General features: G+C 37.7%; 2 protein-coding genes across 3 annotated transcripts in view; one reads left to right on the top strand and one right to left on the bottom strand.

The window, feature by feature from the left end:
• Positions 1–16,950, top strand: part of IPCEF1 (interaction protein for cytohesin exchange factors 1) — a 94,127-nt gene that overhangs the window by 55,915 nt on the left and 21,262 nt on the right. For both annotated transcript variants that reach the window (XM_007186134.2, XM_057527569.1), the window contains exon 9: positions 9,542–9,914. In XM_007186134.2, coding sequence (XP_007186196.2) covers positions 9,542–9,914 — 373 coding nt within the window. The remainder of the gene's footprint in view (positions 1–9,541; positions 9,915–16,950) is intronic.
• OPRM1 (opioid receptor mu 1) overlaps positions 1–16,950 on the bottom strand; it is a 174,733-nt gene that overhangs the window by 41,378 nt on the left and 116,405 nt on the right. The gene's annotated exons all lie outside the window — the stretch shown is intronic.

The following is a 16,950-nucleotide window of genomic DNA, read 5'->3' on the forward strand; positions in this document are numbered from 1 at the left end:
ACGTTAAGACTATGGAGAGTTGCTTTATATTTGGATGTTCATGGGCGTTATAGCGATGGCATGTAGAAGGAGTCAAGCAAAGATCTTTGGCGAAGTTGATTTATGGCTTTTATACCTACCATATACCAGCACTTATATAGGTACTTTAAATATATAATCATTTACTTCCCCCAGATAACCCTGAAATGCAGTATTATTTAATCTGCATTTCCCTGATTACTAATGAGGTCAAGCATCTTTTCATGTTTTTTTTGATATTTGGATTTTCTGTTCTGTTAAGCGTCTCTTAAGTCTTTTGTGCATTTTTAGCTGTCTTACTACTATTATTTTGGATTTATAGGATTTCTTTATTATTCTGTACATTTGTCCTTTGTCAGTTAAAAATGAGGCAGATCTTCTTTCCCAGTCTATGGCTTTTATGTTTTTTAAACTCTGTTTCTTTTTGTTGACAGATGCTCTTGATTTCTATGTGTCAGGTTTATCCATCACTTCCGTTGTGGTTGGTGCCTTTGTTTCTGGCTTACATATTGTTTCCTATTCCCAGGTCATGAGGACATAGATATTACTATCTCATTTCATGGATTAGGAAGCAGAGGTTCAGAGAGGTAGAATGGCCTGGTCATACCCCCAGTAAATGGAGCACCTGAGATGGGAACCCCGGTCTGTCTAGCTTTATAGCATATGCTCTTTCCATTCTACTATGACACTCGTTCATCCATGGACCCGAATAACTATAAGTTCTAATAGGTTACTGCAACTCCTTCACTTACCAGACCTCTTCTGCCAGAATTTTCCGTTTTGTGTGATAAGGTTTTTAATGTTTATTTGCCAGTTCCTGGGTTTAAGGTGTTAATATCATTTAAATAATGACTTCTACTGTTGTTATCTGCTGTCAGTGGGGAATTGTGGTCACTTTTCTAATTTCTTTGGCTAGCAGCTGAGACCAGAAATAAATATTTATGAATGAATATTTATTAAAAATCTATTAAATAGGATTAGCCAAAGTTAAGCAAGACATAAATAAAATTAAACTTTGAATATGGTAAAATGTCGACCAATTTTTGAACTAGATTTACAATATAGCCTTTCTTAATATAGTTTTCCCTTGAAGTAGTCTATCTCCTCTTTTAAAATCAGTTTCTGCATTTAGAAAAAATGAAATAGATGTGCCTTGCTGGTTTAATAGAGAAGCCTGTATTTTTGTTTAGTTTCTTTTTGCCTTCATCTCTGTTTCTCTGTGTCTCTCCATTTTTGTCTGTCTCTTATATGATTTAGTTTTGTACTAAAATACTGTGATTTTCAGTTTTATAACAGCAAACTATATCACAGATTACACAGAGCATTGTCAGGCATCTAGAACTCTACTTGATGAAAGTAAAAGCAACAAAGTTGTCTTCTTAGGTGAAGGATTATGGCTTAATTGCATTATACAATGATAGTCTTACATAATGTTAGAGTAGGAGCCCAAAGAATGCTTGTTTCAAAACAAATAAATGAAGGGATGGATGTGAGACCAGTAAGTTAGGTCATTGAAGTGGGAGTATTCTTTTGAATGGCATTCTAAATGTCAATCAAATGTTATTCCTTAAAGTTCTAAGAAGTTAAGCATTGTTTTGAAGACCACTAAGGCTAACATTATTTTTTCTGAAGAAATGTATTAGAAATAGATAAATGTTGAACAGTTGGATTTTATTTTCCTTAGCAACAGAGTGTGTTGCTTCTACTCACGTATTTCCCAGGCAGATTTTGTTTTTGTTTTCTCTTGTTTCTGAAAAACAGACATGCCAGACACTTGGTTAAAATAACATTTAAGCTTTTTATCTAAACAGATGAAATTTTAAAAATCATGGTAACTTTTGTCCAGAGCATGAACCAGCTTATTGTTTTGGCTCAATCTGGCATAAGCTAGCCATGACTGAGCCATATAAGCCTAGGCAAGAAAACAAAACAAAACAAAACAAAACAAAAACCCAAAACACCCAAACCTTTCCCAAGTTCTTGCTTTTAAAAAAATTTTTGGGTAATGAACTTTCATTTTGGAATGATGAATTCAAGAGTATAAAATCATACTATTCTGGGAAATTATCTCAAAATTATAAAATCTTGAACTAAAACTTTAATTCTGTGTCCAATCATTTTGATTGCTATAAAGATAAACAGTAAGACTTCAGCACCAGACCAATTTGGACCTCTGTTTCTAATGGGTGGGACCACATTCTGCAGAGAATAAAGAACATTACAGGGTCTTCTTTGAGTGAACAAGAGATTTCTATTTATGTTTTTCCTTCTTGAGAAAGCTCCACAGGATGGATAGTGAAAAGAACATCCATTTATTTACAGAGAAATTAAAAATGGAGAGTTTTTCCACAAGGCTCAAAACAGATGGAACTCTGTAGGTTTCACTTTGGAAGATCCTTTGTGGAAATCACTACCCGATTCCTTGAAACTCACAAAAGAACAAAAAAGGAACTGACTTCAATTACATTTCCAACTCATTAATTTTATAGGTTATAAAGTGATTTAAGAGATCAAAGATCATTAAAAATTTGTTATAAATATTTTCCCCCTAAGTTTAATTTTTAAAAAGTACCTGATAACTTGAGCTGTGCTTATATGCTTATTCATTCATTTAACAAATATTTACTGAGAGCTACTATTCTAAATAGTACTTGGGACACAACAGTAAATGAACAAAGATTCATTTCTTCATGGAGCCAAACTTCTGGTTGAGGGAGACTGAAAATAAACAATCAACATAATGAGTAAATTATCTGCTAGGTCAGTAGAAGAAGTGGAGCTGAGGGGGTCAGGACAGTTTGTGACAATGAATAGGGGAACCAGGATAGGCCTGAGTGAGAGTTGAGATCTGAGCAAAACTCCTGAAAGGTGGTGTAAGAGTCAGCCAGGTGGATATTCAGGGAAGGTGTTTTCCAAGCAAACGGAACAGTTAGATTCCAGATCTCCTTGGTGCATAGGTGGCAATGCAAAGAGGCCAGTATGGCTGGAACAGGGTGAACCAAGGTGAGAGTTGCCGGAAATGAGGTTGGAGGGTAATTGTGTCCATATGTATGGGGCCTGTGGACCATTAAGGACTCTTATGTTTTGAGTTCCTTAGCCTTTGGAAGTTTTGAGCGGGAGAGTGATGTGACTGATCTCCATTTTAAAAGGGCCACTTGTGCTGCTGTGGGGAGAGACCCTGTGACATAGGGGGAAAGTATAGAAGCCAAGAAGTCTGAGGGGGAGTGTGAAGTAATCTAGTGTAGTGAACCTGATGACTGGGATGAGGGCATAGTTGAGAAATGGAATGGTTGGATTTTGAACGTAGTTGGAAGGCAGACCTACAGGTGGATCAGATATGAGAGAAGATAAATATCCCAGTTTTAAGCAGCTCATGCAGATTATTTTAACATGACAGTCCTTATATTTTGATGCTTTTTCAGAAGTACAATTCCTTTATATCCAAAGGATGGGAATGAAACCCTGTGCACTCTGGCCCATTGGCCAGAGGTCAAAGATTAAACACAAAAAGGGGTAAAATCAATTTTAGAAATTCAAATTTAATCTTAGTAGGATGGCTCTTGCACAGTTGTTTACTAAAAGACACGATCTTTCGATACGTGTACTATGATAAAATAATAGAAATGCTTTCAAGTGAGATAGTTGGATGAAAAGTTGTTAGTGAGTACATATACTTACAAAGAAAAGAAAGAGAAATTCACCCTCTGTCCTCAAGATGCAAAATTTTTCTTAAGCTCTATGGTTGAGCACTTAACTGTTTAAGATTTTTCTAAAATTAGATTTTACATTTCGCCTCTTGTTTTAACAGTTCATCTTCTGGCCGTCAGTCACAAGGCAGACGGGCTGTCCCGCAACCTCTCCCGGGCCTTCCATGTTGTTTGCCCCTGCCCTAGTTGAGGTTTGCACTAGCTCTTGCCCAGGCTATTTTGAAATAGCAGCCTCTTTTTTTTTTCTTTGTCTCTAATCTCTCTCTCCTCTTAAAAAAACACTTCCAAATTAGTCTTCCTAATGTACAGTTCTGATAAATTGATTCAACAGCAAAAGACCTTTCAGTGAATCCTCATTGCTTATCAAATTAATTCTCAATTCATTGGCTTGGTATTTCAGGCCCTTGGGCTTACTTCTAACTGCCATGACAGTCTTGTTGCTGATTCCTCCTTTTTCATCAGCCCAATAAACTGCCCCCTATTTCCCCAAAGCTTTCCAGACTTTCCTGCTCCTGTACCTATATTTACAAGGTCTCTCCACTTGCAGGAACCATTCACTCTCACCCCAATTCTGCCTTCTAAATATCTTTCAAGACTGGTTTAAATGTGACTTCTTTCATTAAACCTTCCCTGGTCCTCTGAGACAGGAGGATCTTTCCTTCTTCTAAACTCTTTATATTTCTATAGTGCATTTTATGGGATTCTTTTTTCATGGTGTTAGTCTCTGCCTTGAATTATAGATTTTGTGTATCTGGTTTATTTACCTAATTATTAAATTCTTAAGGTCAGAGGCAGTGTCCAATATCTTTTTCTTTACCCGCAACATCTATGACCTTGTCTAACACATATTTGAACCTAATTAAATATTTATTTAATGGATTGATAAATGGGCGAGTGGGTGATGATTGTGACTTCATCCACTTCCTCCACAGATCTGTAGCTATACAAATATTCCCTCATGTGAATTAGAAAGTTACTACTTTACACTTGTCTAGTGATTTCACTTGGCTTTGAGAGGATGACTTCATTCGACTCATAAAAGTCCCGTCTTTTACAAATGAAGAAGTCAAGTGCCAGAGGAGTAAATAGAACTATCTTAAGTAATCTTTGCAAGCTTAAGTTTACCTTTTATTACGAGTATCTTTTATGTTCTCTCATTTGCTCTTTTTGATAATCTAAGTCAGACAGACAAACCACTGACAAATTTTTTTTTCCTGTATCAACCACATGCCAGGTATTTTTCAAAGAAGGGGATGCTGAAGTGAGCTGGACAGTCTCTCCCTTGGAGCATCTTAAGTTCTAAGTTGAAGAAAAGTCACAATAATTTGTAATTCAAACAGTCTCAAGTACTGATAAATGCTATGAAGAAGCATTAACTGGGGCAGTGTTCTAGGGAGTGGCTGGGGTTGAGGTTGGGGAGGGTATTGCTTTGCCTACAACCGTCAGGGAAGAGCCTGCTAAGGAGGTGATATTTGACTTGAGACCAAAGCGATGAGAAGGAGTCAGCCAACCCAAAATCCACAGAGTGAGCTTTTCAGGCAGAAGGAACCAGAGACGTGCCCAAGGAACAGAGAGGAGACCATGTGGTTGGAAAGGAGAGGGAAGGGGAGGTTGAAGGAGATGTTGCTGGAGAGGTAGGTAAGGGTCCGTGTGTGTTGTCTTGGTTATAATGATGACTATGGATATTCTACTCATGATGGACAGTTACTGGAGGATTTTCAGCAGGACAATATTATGATGCATTTTCTGCTTTAGAAATGCTCTAGCTATTGTTTGGTGGATGGACCGGGGTAGGGAGGGGGTGGGTAATGGTAGAGGCAGGAAGTCAGTAAGCTAGGACCTGGAAGTAAAGTGGTTTCTCCAAGGCCACTTGGATACTAAAGATTGGAGTGAGGAGTGGACCTTCTGCAACTCATTGCCCAAGGTCATGCAGAAGGCTAGTGACAGAGGGGGCAGTATACCATACAAAGTCTTTGGGTTTTAAGAATAATGTTTCTACTAGCATATGGTAGAATTATACACACAATACCTCCTAGGGCTTAACAGCAGTTGGTTAGTTTGTTTTCATTAATATGGCCAATGGAAGGAAAGAACAGCTGTGTACTTTCCTTTTTTTCTCATTTATTTGTATTTTGTTTAGTCTTAAGTTATTCCTGTATTTTCTTTTATTTTTTCATATACTTTGACTAATGTTGCTTAAGATTTATATGCTGACTCACTCCTTTCTAATTACAGGCTTTTGGTGGCCATTTTCAACTCTTTTTTCCCCATGTTAAACTTGTGTTTTAAAAACAATTCAAAGAAAAGAATTTTAGAGCTAATCAGCTTTTGAACTAAGCTTCTTCAATGAATAAAAATCTCTTATACAGAAAATGGAGAAAAGCAATATTGATTTTTTTATTTAATCATGTACATACTCTCTTCATTAAAACTAAGATTTTTAAAATGTCTTTCATTTTCTCATTAAAAAAATAAAAATTTGAAGCCCAAATGTTCTGAAATAAATGAAGCAACATACAATTATTAATGTCTAATAAATAAAATAATTTTATTTGAGATTCTGAGAATACTTTGTGGCAGTATTTGCATTGCAATCAGTAATGGTCACCCCTGGATCCCAGGATTTGGATAAATCATCCATAGCAACTTTACAGAAAATTTCAGGGTGCTCCTGAGTAAGAGACTGAACTGCTCTGGGCTGTTTTCCTTCACATAGCTGGTTTTCTAGACCAGTCTTTGTAGCATTAATTTATTACCAGCTAGCTATTAATTTATTAATTTACTAAGGTCAGGCACAAATGCAAAAAAATGGAGATGCAAAAATGATTAAAGGCAGCCTGCTCTCAAGTAACTCACCGAAAAAGAGGAACAAATCCATCAACAATTACAGTATTAGTTGACAAATAAAATGATACTCTACCTGGTGTGATAGAAGTAAGCCCAGGAGCACAGGGAAAATGTACCTACCTCGCCCTGAGGCCACTGGAGAAGGCTTCCTGGAGGAGGTGGCCCTTGAACTGACCCTTGAAGGATGGGGTTGTGTGAGCCAAGCAGGGGTGGGCTGGAGAGGAGAGACTGTCGCTCCTTTCTACCTTCATGTGATTTGCAGTGGGGAGTTTTCTGGGTATGTTACTTGGATGGTTCATAGAAGGCACTGAGCTAAAGGTTCTCTGTTTGACTTATGGCTACAAATAGCTAGAGAATGGTAGAAATAATAAAGCAAGATTTAGCACCACAGGGTTTATAAAGCACATTCCCCTATCGATCCTCTGTAACTGCACTCCAGGTAACCTTTGATTTGTGTCAATCTCTCTTCTAACGAAAACTCCCTCTGACCTGGTACACACCATCCTTTTCTCATTTTGTTTTTCCTTCTCTCTAGTTCTTTTCCTTTTTCCTTTTTCTGCCCCTCAGTCTTCTTTTCTCCGTTTGAAAATCAACTTTATACATGCTACATGGTGATAGAGAAAGTGGCCTGGAAGCATTGGCTGTGTTTGAGGAGAACCAAAGCAGGAATACACTCCCCGGAAATTTCTGATGCTCATTGAATATGTCTTTCCTCAGTCTTTTAAGCAGCGTTTTGAAGTTTAAAAAGGCTTATGGAAAGTGCTGCAGCAACCGCTTTTTGCACAAATAGCCCATTTTGCTATAATCAAATTACAGTAGTATCAACAGGAGCAACAGGAAAAGCTCGTGTTTGGTCTCTTTTCAGAAAAGGAAGCTGATCCCACTGAAGCCAAGTTTTACTAAAATAGCTCACAATAGGGGACTGTGTTAGGACTGGGCCTGAATGGATATTTTTGTTAACATTTATTCCGTAGATCCTGCTAACGAGTAAACAAGTCTTGGCATTTATTTGGACAGTTTGGCAGGGGGTGCATTACCTCCTCTGGGTAGCTAGGATTTTATTTAGTGAATTACAGATCTGGATCTCCTAGTTAAGTGGTCTGAGTGATTGAAGGCAGCTGGTTTGAAAGCTTTTTGACACATTCCTGAAAGGAAAGTTTTCATGTCATGCCAAATATATTATTATTAAGAAGATGTGTGTGATGAGTTAGTATCTTAACTAGATGTTTTAGTGTCATGCTACTAAACAGTGGATTTATTGCTTATTTGACAATCAAGGTCTAGCATGCAGCCAGCTAGGCACTTATCGGACACTTACTGACTTTTTCCGTCAGAACTCAGAGCTTAGAACCTGCAAAATTCTTGGGCACATATTAATTTGGAACAAAGTCAACTATCTCGAGTTAGTTGCAGTGATTCTGAGGTTTTGGGGAGAGGAGCCTACTTTGCCCTTTGGCTTCTTCCCTCTGGCAATCTCCTCCCTACCAGTTCCTCCACTTCTTTGGAGTTCTGAATGCTTGAAATTGACAGGAGTATCTCATAGGATGACATAATGAAACCGAACCAGAAAAAGCCTTCTCTGTCTTATCTGCCATTGGAGATATAGGGTGACCCCTAGAGCACTGGTGTTTAGATTTTTTGGATTTTTATTGACCAATAAATTTAAAAATGGAGGAACAACATAGAGTTGCCAAATCTTTATTTTGCTATGGAGAACATTAAAAAAAACTCCAAAAGACAAAAGCTAATAGCTACCATTACCATTTTCCAAAAGAAGGCATATATTTTAACATCAAAATGTAACAAGGATAAAATCTCAGAATAAATGAAGTTCTTCCCCAGAGAGGACATTGGTGATGCTGCATTGATGTTTTCTCCATGGACTGGTGAAAATTTTGCCAAGGATTGGCATTCACCGTTGGATTGTATGTCAGGAGCTGCTTTCAGAAGATCCTACACCGTCAACCCACTTCTCGTAGTTTTTGGTTTCCCTTTAATGAATTAGGAGCCTGCATATGTATTCCCGTCTTCTTTGGTGAAAGTTTTTTGACATTTTAAAATTATTGAAGAGTGAATGAGTTAACATTATTTCACTTAACTCTGCAGTTATGAGCTTATACTGGTCATGTGCTAAGGAACTGTGACAAATATTTGAGGGTGTAAATGTATGTGTTGTACCCACATCACTGGTCTTCCTCTCAGTTAATATTATTTTGCTTCCCGTCTGGCTCCAGCTTTTGCTTTCTCTCTCTCTTTTTAAAAAAATATGAATTTATTTATTTATTTTTGGCTGTTTTGGGTCTTCTGTTAGAGTTGGGTTTCTGTGTGAGGGCTTTCTCTAGTTGCGGCGAGCGGGGGCCACTCTTCATCGCGGTGCGCGGGCCTCTCACTATCGCGGCCTCTCTTGTTGCGGAGCACAGGCTCCAGACGCGCAGGCTCAGTAGTTGTGGCTCACGGGCTTAGTTGCTCCGTGGCATGTGGGATCTTCCCAGACCAGGGCTCGAACCCGTGTCCCCCCGCATTGGCAGGCAGATTCTCAACCACTGCGCCACCAGGGAAGCCCTACTTTCTCTCTCTTAATCACCTTTCTCAAGATTTTTTGCTCAATTGGTTAGAATTCAGTGAGAGATTGCAATCTACTTTTTGCTCAAAGCGTCCTTCAGTGTTCCAATGAATTCCTCAAAGGAGTCTTTTAGTTATCTGGAGAGCATTGAAGAGTAGGGTAATTCATGACATGGAGATTTTTCAGATCCTAGAGTAGTGAATTCAAAGTTATACAGTTTGGTTTTGGAAAATGGGATCATAATGTCTGTCATACAGGTATAAATACCATCTATTTTTCTTTTGATTCTTTTATTATTGGCAACTTTTTGAAACACTGGAGTACATTCCTTGAAAATGAAAAGTAGAGAATGCTGACTTAATCATGATTTATTTTATTTTCTTTTGGTTTTATTTATGAAAAATAGGCTGCCCAGCGAGCATCTTCGTCTTCACCCAAATTGAATGAAACATCGCGTTCTTTCTCTTCCATGGAAAACCTAAAAAAGACACCCAGAAGTTTGCCTTCCTCCATATCTAGAGAAAGACAGTTCTGGATGGACGTGGTTGACAGCTCGTCTGCCGCTGAAGACGTGGGACAGTCTGTGACATGCACTGTGCAGGGCCGCTCACCTGCAGCCTCAGAGGCAAATGGTCGCAGGGCCCTGGAAACCAGCTTCGCCACATCAGGAAGTGGATTTTTGAACTCTTTATCCACTGATGACACTTCTTCATTGAGTAGCAACCTAGATCATCTTACTGTCCCAGACAAGCCGGCTGGATCAAAGATGACGGATAGAGGTAAACCAAGAAACTCTTTACTCTTTTTTGAGAATGAATATTTGTATGTGGATGTGGAATGCTAATGTCGATTGTAAAAAGAATGTTTAAAGTCACGAATGATTCAATAATTAAACGGTCAAGTGGGGCTAAGTCCAGGGGCTACTTCTGTAGAGGAGAGGAGATCGCATGTAGAAAACTCCAGCTTCAGGACCATTTATGACCCGCTGTAAGTGTCACCAACCACATGCCTGCAACTATAAGACGTGTTCACAAAATAATGATACTTTTTCACCAATCTGAGGTAAAACTTGAGTTTTTTGTTTTGTTTTGGTTTGGTTTTTATTGGTCCCATGTACTGTGCTCTGGAGTTTGTGGTGATTAGATCAACATTTTGTAGATGACATCACCACCACGGTTCCAAACATACGCAGAGCTACCACCTTCCCTGAACTATAAGCACAGATGAGGTCTGGGTCCTAGCAGGTCAGCTCCCGAGGGGCCTTCCTACACGGTGAACAGGAAGACAGACAATCTGCCTGCACTTTGGGGGTGCAGCACTAGAACTTTAAAACCAAAGGAGAGCACAGCTTATGTGTTTGAAAAAAAAGCATGTTAAGTCTTAGCAAATGAAAGAGTTTATTGGAGTATAGAAATGAAGAGTGTGAGCTTTCTTAATACTCCATGATTGTTGGTCCTTGTCTTTTATTCAGACTAACTTTTAAAAAATGATTAGTTTTCAATCATGATGGGTCTTTCCTGATGGTCTGTGCCTTATTCATTCCAGTGTAAAACAAGCTTAGCTGATAGCAGATACTTAAAAATGAGAGAATGACGAGTTTGATTTGTATTTTTTCAGCGTACCATTGAGGGGAAGTTGACTGGCTAAATTCACATGATCGCCAGTCAGGGTGGCCTGATGACGTAGGTGACAGCTGTCCCCTCTCCCCCAGCCTAATCAGGGAAAGTTTCTTTAAGTTCTCAAATTTTCATAGTTACCCTGTTAATTTGATATTTGGTATTAGAGTAATTTAGGCCAAGAATTACAACTACAGACCCATGTGTCTGTTGTCACTGCTCCCTGTGACCTTATGTGAAGATGCTTTACACAGTTGAGTTACCTGCCTGGCCTCTGATGTCATTTTTGTTTGATACCCCTAATTTAGACCAATTACCTACTTTACAATTAGAAAAAAATGGAGTAAATGAAGTCATTGCCAAAATAACCTACTTTTAGAGGTGAATGAGGTAGGGATGGGGGATCAATATTGGACTGTACAGAATGGAAGGCAGTAGACTCAGGCTGGCCTCAGCTTTGTGAGGTGTTTTGATATGAAGGTATTAGGCTTAATTTGTACCTCTGTGGAAGTATGAAATTGATGCAAATTTTGAGGCCAGTGGTGCAAGTAAAAAGGAGATAATTTTAAGTTCAGCATAAGAAACTTCTTTTTAACATTGAGAACTGTTCAAACTTGAATAGGCTCCTTAGAAAGTAATGTGTTCCTCGTCATTGAAGGTGTTTACTTATTCTGAGACAACCATTTTCACTGGGTATTAATTGCATATTGCATGCCGATTACAATTTTTTTTTTTTATGAAGATATACTGAAGAGGGAATTTAAGTACCTTGAACTAGATGGCCTCTAACTTGATACTTAGAAGATCCTTCCAGATATAGGCCTGGTGGAACTACAGAAAATAATGAAGAGGACCATATCTATTATTTTCCTGCTAAAAACTCTGGCTTTATTTATTGGGCCATTAATAGAACTAAAACGCTTGTTTCATGCATGCACAAATACACATACACTCATGTGCACACACACACACAGCACCCTGGGATGAGGATGGCTTCAAAAGCAAAATAGAGAATAAAATTCCATTTTCATTCATTCTCAAGAGATAACACCGCGGATTGAGTTTTCCTTTAGGGCGAGTAACCTGATAGTCATGGGAAGATGCCCGCAATTCTTGTCAATGTCTAATGTCATTCTGGGCATGAGTGTGCTGCAGAGCCTGGCTGAGTACCAACAGCTCTTTTAATCTAAGAAGGAAGAAACCAGGTATTTTAAAATTTTGAGTTAGGTGCAGAGTGACCAGCAATATCTGTATGCTTCTTCAAACAACTTGACATAAAGGTATTCCTTGGAGTAGAAAGGAAGAGAAAATAAAACTATTTTTCCCCTCACTGATTTGTTGGCACTTGCCATATGTTACAAAATTTTTGCTGATGATTTTCTCCTGCTGCTGGGGATTTGGTTAAATTCCCAGCAGAGTTAAACCACATAAAGTCATTGCTATGGAAACAGCAACCCAGTTTTCGCTTGCGTTTGCGATGACGTGCTGTTGAGTAATCAGACTGAGTACTGTGCTTTTTCTTTCCTTTTTTTTTTTTACATGTGTGTTTGTGTGTTGGAAAAGAAGGTAGCGTTTCATTTTTGTGACTTCTAAAAATTATTATATTTTTAGCTGCCAATTAAAAAAGAAGGAAAGTGCTAAAATTCCTGTGTTTGAAATATTGTTCAGCATTTTTTATGATAGGGATTGAAGTTTCGACATGGTCCATGACAGGAGTTAGGATTTTAGATTAAGTCCCAGTTTCAAGATGTGTTTGCTGGAGAAAGAGGCTTTTATCCTAGAAAAGATTCTTAAAGGTTAACAACTGAGCCCTGAAACAGGCAGACACAATGTATTATAGGCTTCTTTTTATTTAGACAATGAGAGAAATATTTTGCAGTTGGTATGCGATTAAAATTGTGGTTGCTAGAATTTTATACCGATAAACCTTTTTAGACATTTTTCCCCTGCAGAGTAAGCTATTTAAACAATGCAGGGTGTTAATTGCATTCTATTGCCTTTCTGCATTGGGAGTTCCAGAGCTCTTCAGACTCTTCACTGAGTCTTTCCACAAAGCGTAATGGGGTAAGAGGTGATGGGGTTAAATGGAATATTCATCTCAGCTCAATTTTACTCTATACCGTTTCTTTCTTTGATGAAAGGTTATTTGGCCCATGACTCATGCCGGTGTGATGATGACCCACATTGTATTTCTCTACTTACATTATGCTGGCAATGTGGGGACAGTTTGACTTATACTTACTCCATGAATGGGGTGACCCTACCCTGGACGCTGACAAGCTGAATAACCACTAACGAGACTAATACCCAATTTATGCAAATAAATTGTTAAGTACAAGTACAGACAGAATGGACCTGGGAATCATGTTGAATAAAATGCATTTTTAATGAAGATATATACATACTAGCGCATGCATGACATCTCAGGAAAGTGACATAAATGAGCCAGATTTTAGGATTTAACAATTACCAAAAATTTTACACAATTTTAGGGCAAACAGTACAGATGCTACATTATTTTAGCTAGCTACCTCAGATGATGCTGTAGGAATTATGAGGTATGTCTCTTTAGGAAGCAAGATAATAATAAGAAAAAGTTGATTAATGAACTCCATTCAATTAAGCATTATTATTATTATTATTTTTTTTTTTGAGTACCTAACATGTACTTATGTACTTTGTGCTAATAGGAATACAAAAACAAGCAAGTTACAATTTCTGGTCTAAAATATTTTAATGTGTAATGGGGAGAGTGGGAAGAATAAGACTCATTTAACAAAAGAAAGCAGAGTAAAATAAGTGCCACAGAGACATACAAAGTACTCGAGGGATTTGAAAGAGAGCAGGAACTCAAAATATGGAAGATCGTATCTAAGTGATCCAAGCTGATCTAAGATCTAAGTGGGAAGGTCTGCACATAGAGAGGTGAGCCATGGAAAAGAGGAATGGAAAATAAATTTTGGTGATGTTGAATACTGGGCTTGTTGTTAGTTTATTTCAATAGATAATAGATGACGATTTCTAATCAGGGTAATCATATAATTGGAGGTGTACTTTAGAAAAATTACATGAGCTTAAGAATTTGGGGGTAGAAAGGTGTAAGGGGACAAAGGAAATTACAAGAGTTAGGAAGCTTGTGTAATAGCTGGGGTGGCAGTGGGAATAAGAAGCAAAGGAGAGACTTACTTGAGGGGTTCTATAGTATGTCTATCAAGGTGAAGACCAATCTTGGTCTTTGTATCTCTGCTACTTAATTTAGTCCCTAGAAAATTTCCTAGTGATCCTATTTTTTAAACTATAATTTGAGAAGTGATTTGAAAATGGGAGTAAATATTTACTACTGGAAAAATCTTGAATCTATAATTCTTGACCTCAATGGCATTAATCTCAAGCATGGATGACCCACCGCCTGCTTTCTCTGCTTCATGTCAAGTGGCCAAAAATCCCTAGATGATGACATGAAGTAATGCTGATTAGGTTACCTGCAAATTTATGCAATATAACTAGGTCAATTGTAGTTCTCAGACCTTAATCTCATTTTTTTTGAAATATAGTTGATGAACAATATTATGTTAGTTCAGGTATTCTATATAGTGATTTAACATTTGCATACATTAGAAATGATTACCATGATAAGTCTAGTGACCATCTGTCTCCGTACAAAGTTATTACAATATTAGTGACCATATTCCTTATGCTATATGTTACTTCCCCATGATTTAATTGTTATATAACTGGGGTTTGTACCTCTTAATTCCCTTCATTTATTTATCTAACCCTCCCCCCCACCCTGCCCTCCTTTCAGGCAACCACCTATTTGTTCTCTGTATCTATGAGTCTGTTTTTGTTTTGTTTTGTTTTTTATTTTTAAAACTATTTTGTTCTTTAATAAATTTATTTATTTATTTTTGGCTGCATTGGGTCTTCGTTGCTGCACGCGGGCTTTCTCTAGTTGCGGCGAGCGGGGGCTACTTTTCATTACGGTGTGCGTGCTTCTCATTGTGGTGGCTTCTCTTGTTGCGGAGCACGGGCTCTAGGTGTGCGGGCTTCAGTAGTTGTGGCACGTGGGCTTTGTTGCTCCGCAGCATGTGGGATCTTCGCGGACCAGGGTTTGAACCCGTGTCCCCTGCATTGGCAGGTGGATTCTTAACCACTGCACCACCAGGGAAGTCCCTGTTTTGTTTTTTAGATTCCACATATAACTGAGATCAATAGTTTTTTGGTGGCATCTTTAGGATTTTCTACCTATAGTATCATGTCATCCGCAAACAGTGACAGTTTACTTCTTCCTTTCCAATTTGGATTCCTTTTTCTTGTCTGCTGTGGCTGGGATTTCAATACTAAGTTGAATAAAAGTGGTGAGAGTGGACATCCTTGTCTTGTTCCTGATCTTAGAAGAAATGCTTTCAGCTTTTCACTGTTGAGTATGATGTTGACTGTAGTTTTCTCATGTATGACCTTTATTATGTTGAGGAATGTTCCCTCTATAGCCACATTGTTGAGAATTTTCATTATAAATGGATGTTGAACCTTGTCAAAAACTTTTCTGCATCTATTGAGATCATCATATGGTTTTTATTCTTCAATTTGTTGATGTGATTTGTTATCACATTGCTATAGTTGCAGTTACTGAACCAGCCTTGTATCCCTGGGATAAATCCCACTTGATCGTGATGTATAATCCTTCTAATGTATTGTTGAATTTGGTTTGCTAATATTTTGTTGAGGATTTTTACATCTGTGTTCGTCAGTGATATTGGCCTGTGATTTTCTTCTTTTACAGTATCTTTGTCTGGTTTTAGTGTCAGGGTGTTGCTAGCCTCATAGAATGAGTTCAGAAGTGTTCTGTCCTCTTCAATTTTTTTGGAATAGTCTCAGAAGAATAGGTGTTAACTCTTCTTTAAATGTTTGGTAGAATTCACCTGTGAAGTTGTGTGTTCCTGGACTTTTGTTTGTTGGGAGTTTTTAAATTACTGATTCAATTTCATTGTTGATGATCAGTCTCTTCATATTTTCTGTTTCTTCCTGATTCAGTCTTGGGAGTTTGCATGTTCTAGGAATTTATTCATTTCTTCTAGGTTCATTTTATTGGTGTATATTTGTTTGTAGTAATCTCTTATGATCCTTTGTATTCATGTAGTGTTGGTTGTAACCTGTCTTTCATTTCTGGTTTTTTTTGAGTCCTTTTTTTCTTGATGAATCTGGCTAACGGCTTAGCAGTTTTGTTTACTTTTCAAAGAATCAGATCTTAGTCTCACTGATCTTTTCTACTCTTTAGTCTCATTTATTTACGCTTTGATCTTTACTATTTCTTTCTTTCTACTAACTTTGGGTTTTGTTTGTTCTTTTTTTAGTTCCTTTAGGTACAGGGTTAGATTGTTTATTTGAGATTTTTGTTGGTTTGTTTGTTTCTCAAGGTAAGCTTATACTACTATAAACTTCCTTCTTAGAACTGTTTTTGTTATTCCCATAGACTTTGGATCAGTGTGTTTCCATTTTCATTTGTCTCCAGGTATTTTTACACAAAACTGGGGAAAATTCTGTGTGCCCCTGGTCTGAGAATGACGTCCCTGATTTGCAATTCTTCTTGAACGCATACACCTGCAGTTTATACTTTTTTTCTGTGAAGAATCTTGTGCAGTCCTTTGAGATGCTCCCAACTTTATGGTCTCAGATTCATTTGTTTGTCTCTTTGATTATACCTTCCTGGCTGTTCCAGAGACTCCTGAATATATGTCACCCTATGCATTAAGAGCAAGGAACTAGAATGATATGAGCACATGTCTGAATTTTCAACTAGAAATGGAAAATATAAGATCAGTTTTTACAGGGAGATCCTTCTTATCAAGACAACACCATAAGCCTTTGACATCTTTTCCTGCAGTACCCTTTGGTTGTTAATTTTTAATTTCTCTCCCTACAATTTTATTTCTTCTTAATTAAAGCCAAAGCAAATAAGGTTCTATTTGCCTCAAACTACAAAACTATAGTAACCAGCCAATTGACAAATATTTCAAAGTAGATTTTAATTTTTAGAGCAATTTTAGGTTCACAGCAAAATTGAAAGGCAGGTACAGAGATTTCCTGTCTACCCCTGCCCCTATGCATAATAGCCTTTTCCATTATCAATATTCCTCCCACTAAAGTAGTATATTTTTTAAAACTGATGAACTTACACTGACACATCATAATTACCCAA

Source organism: Balaenoptera acutorostrata, chromosome 14, assembly GCF_949987535.1.
Source record: "Balaenoptera acutorostrata chromosome 14, mBalAcu1.1, whole genome shotgun sequence".
NCBI lineage: Eukaryota > Metazoa > Chordata > Mammalia > Artiodactyla > Balaenopteridae > Balaenoptera > Balaenoptera acutorostrata.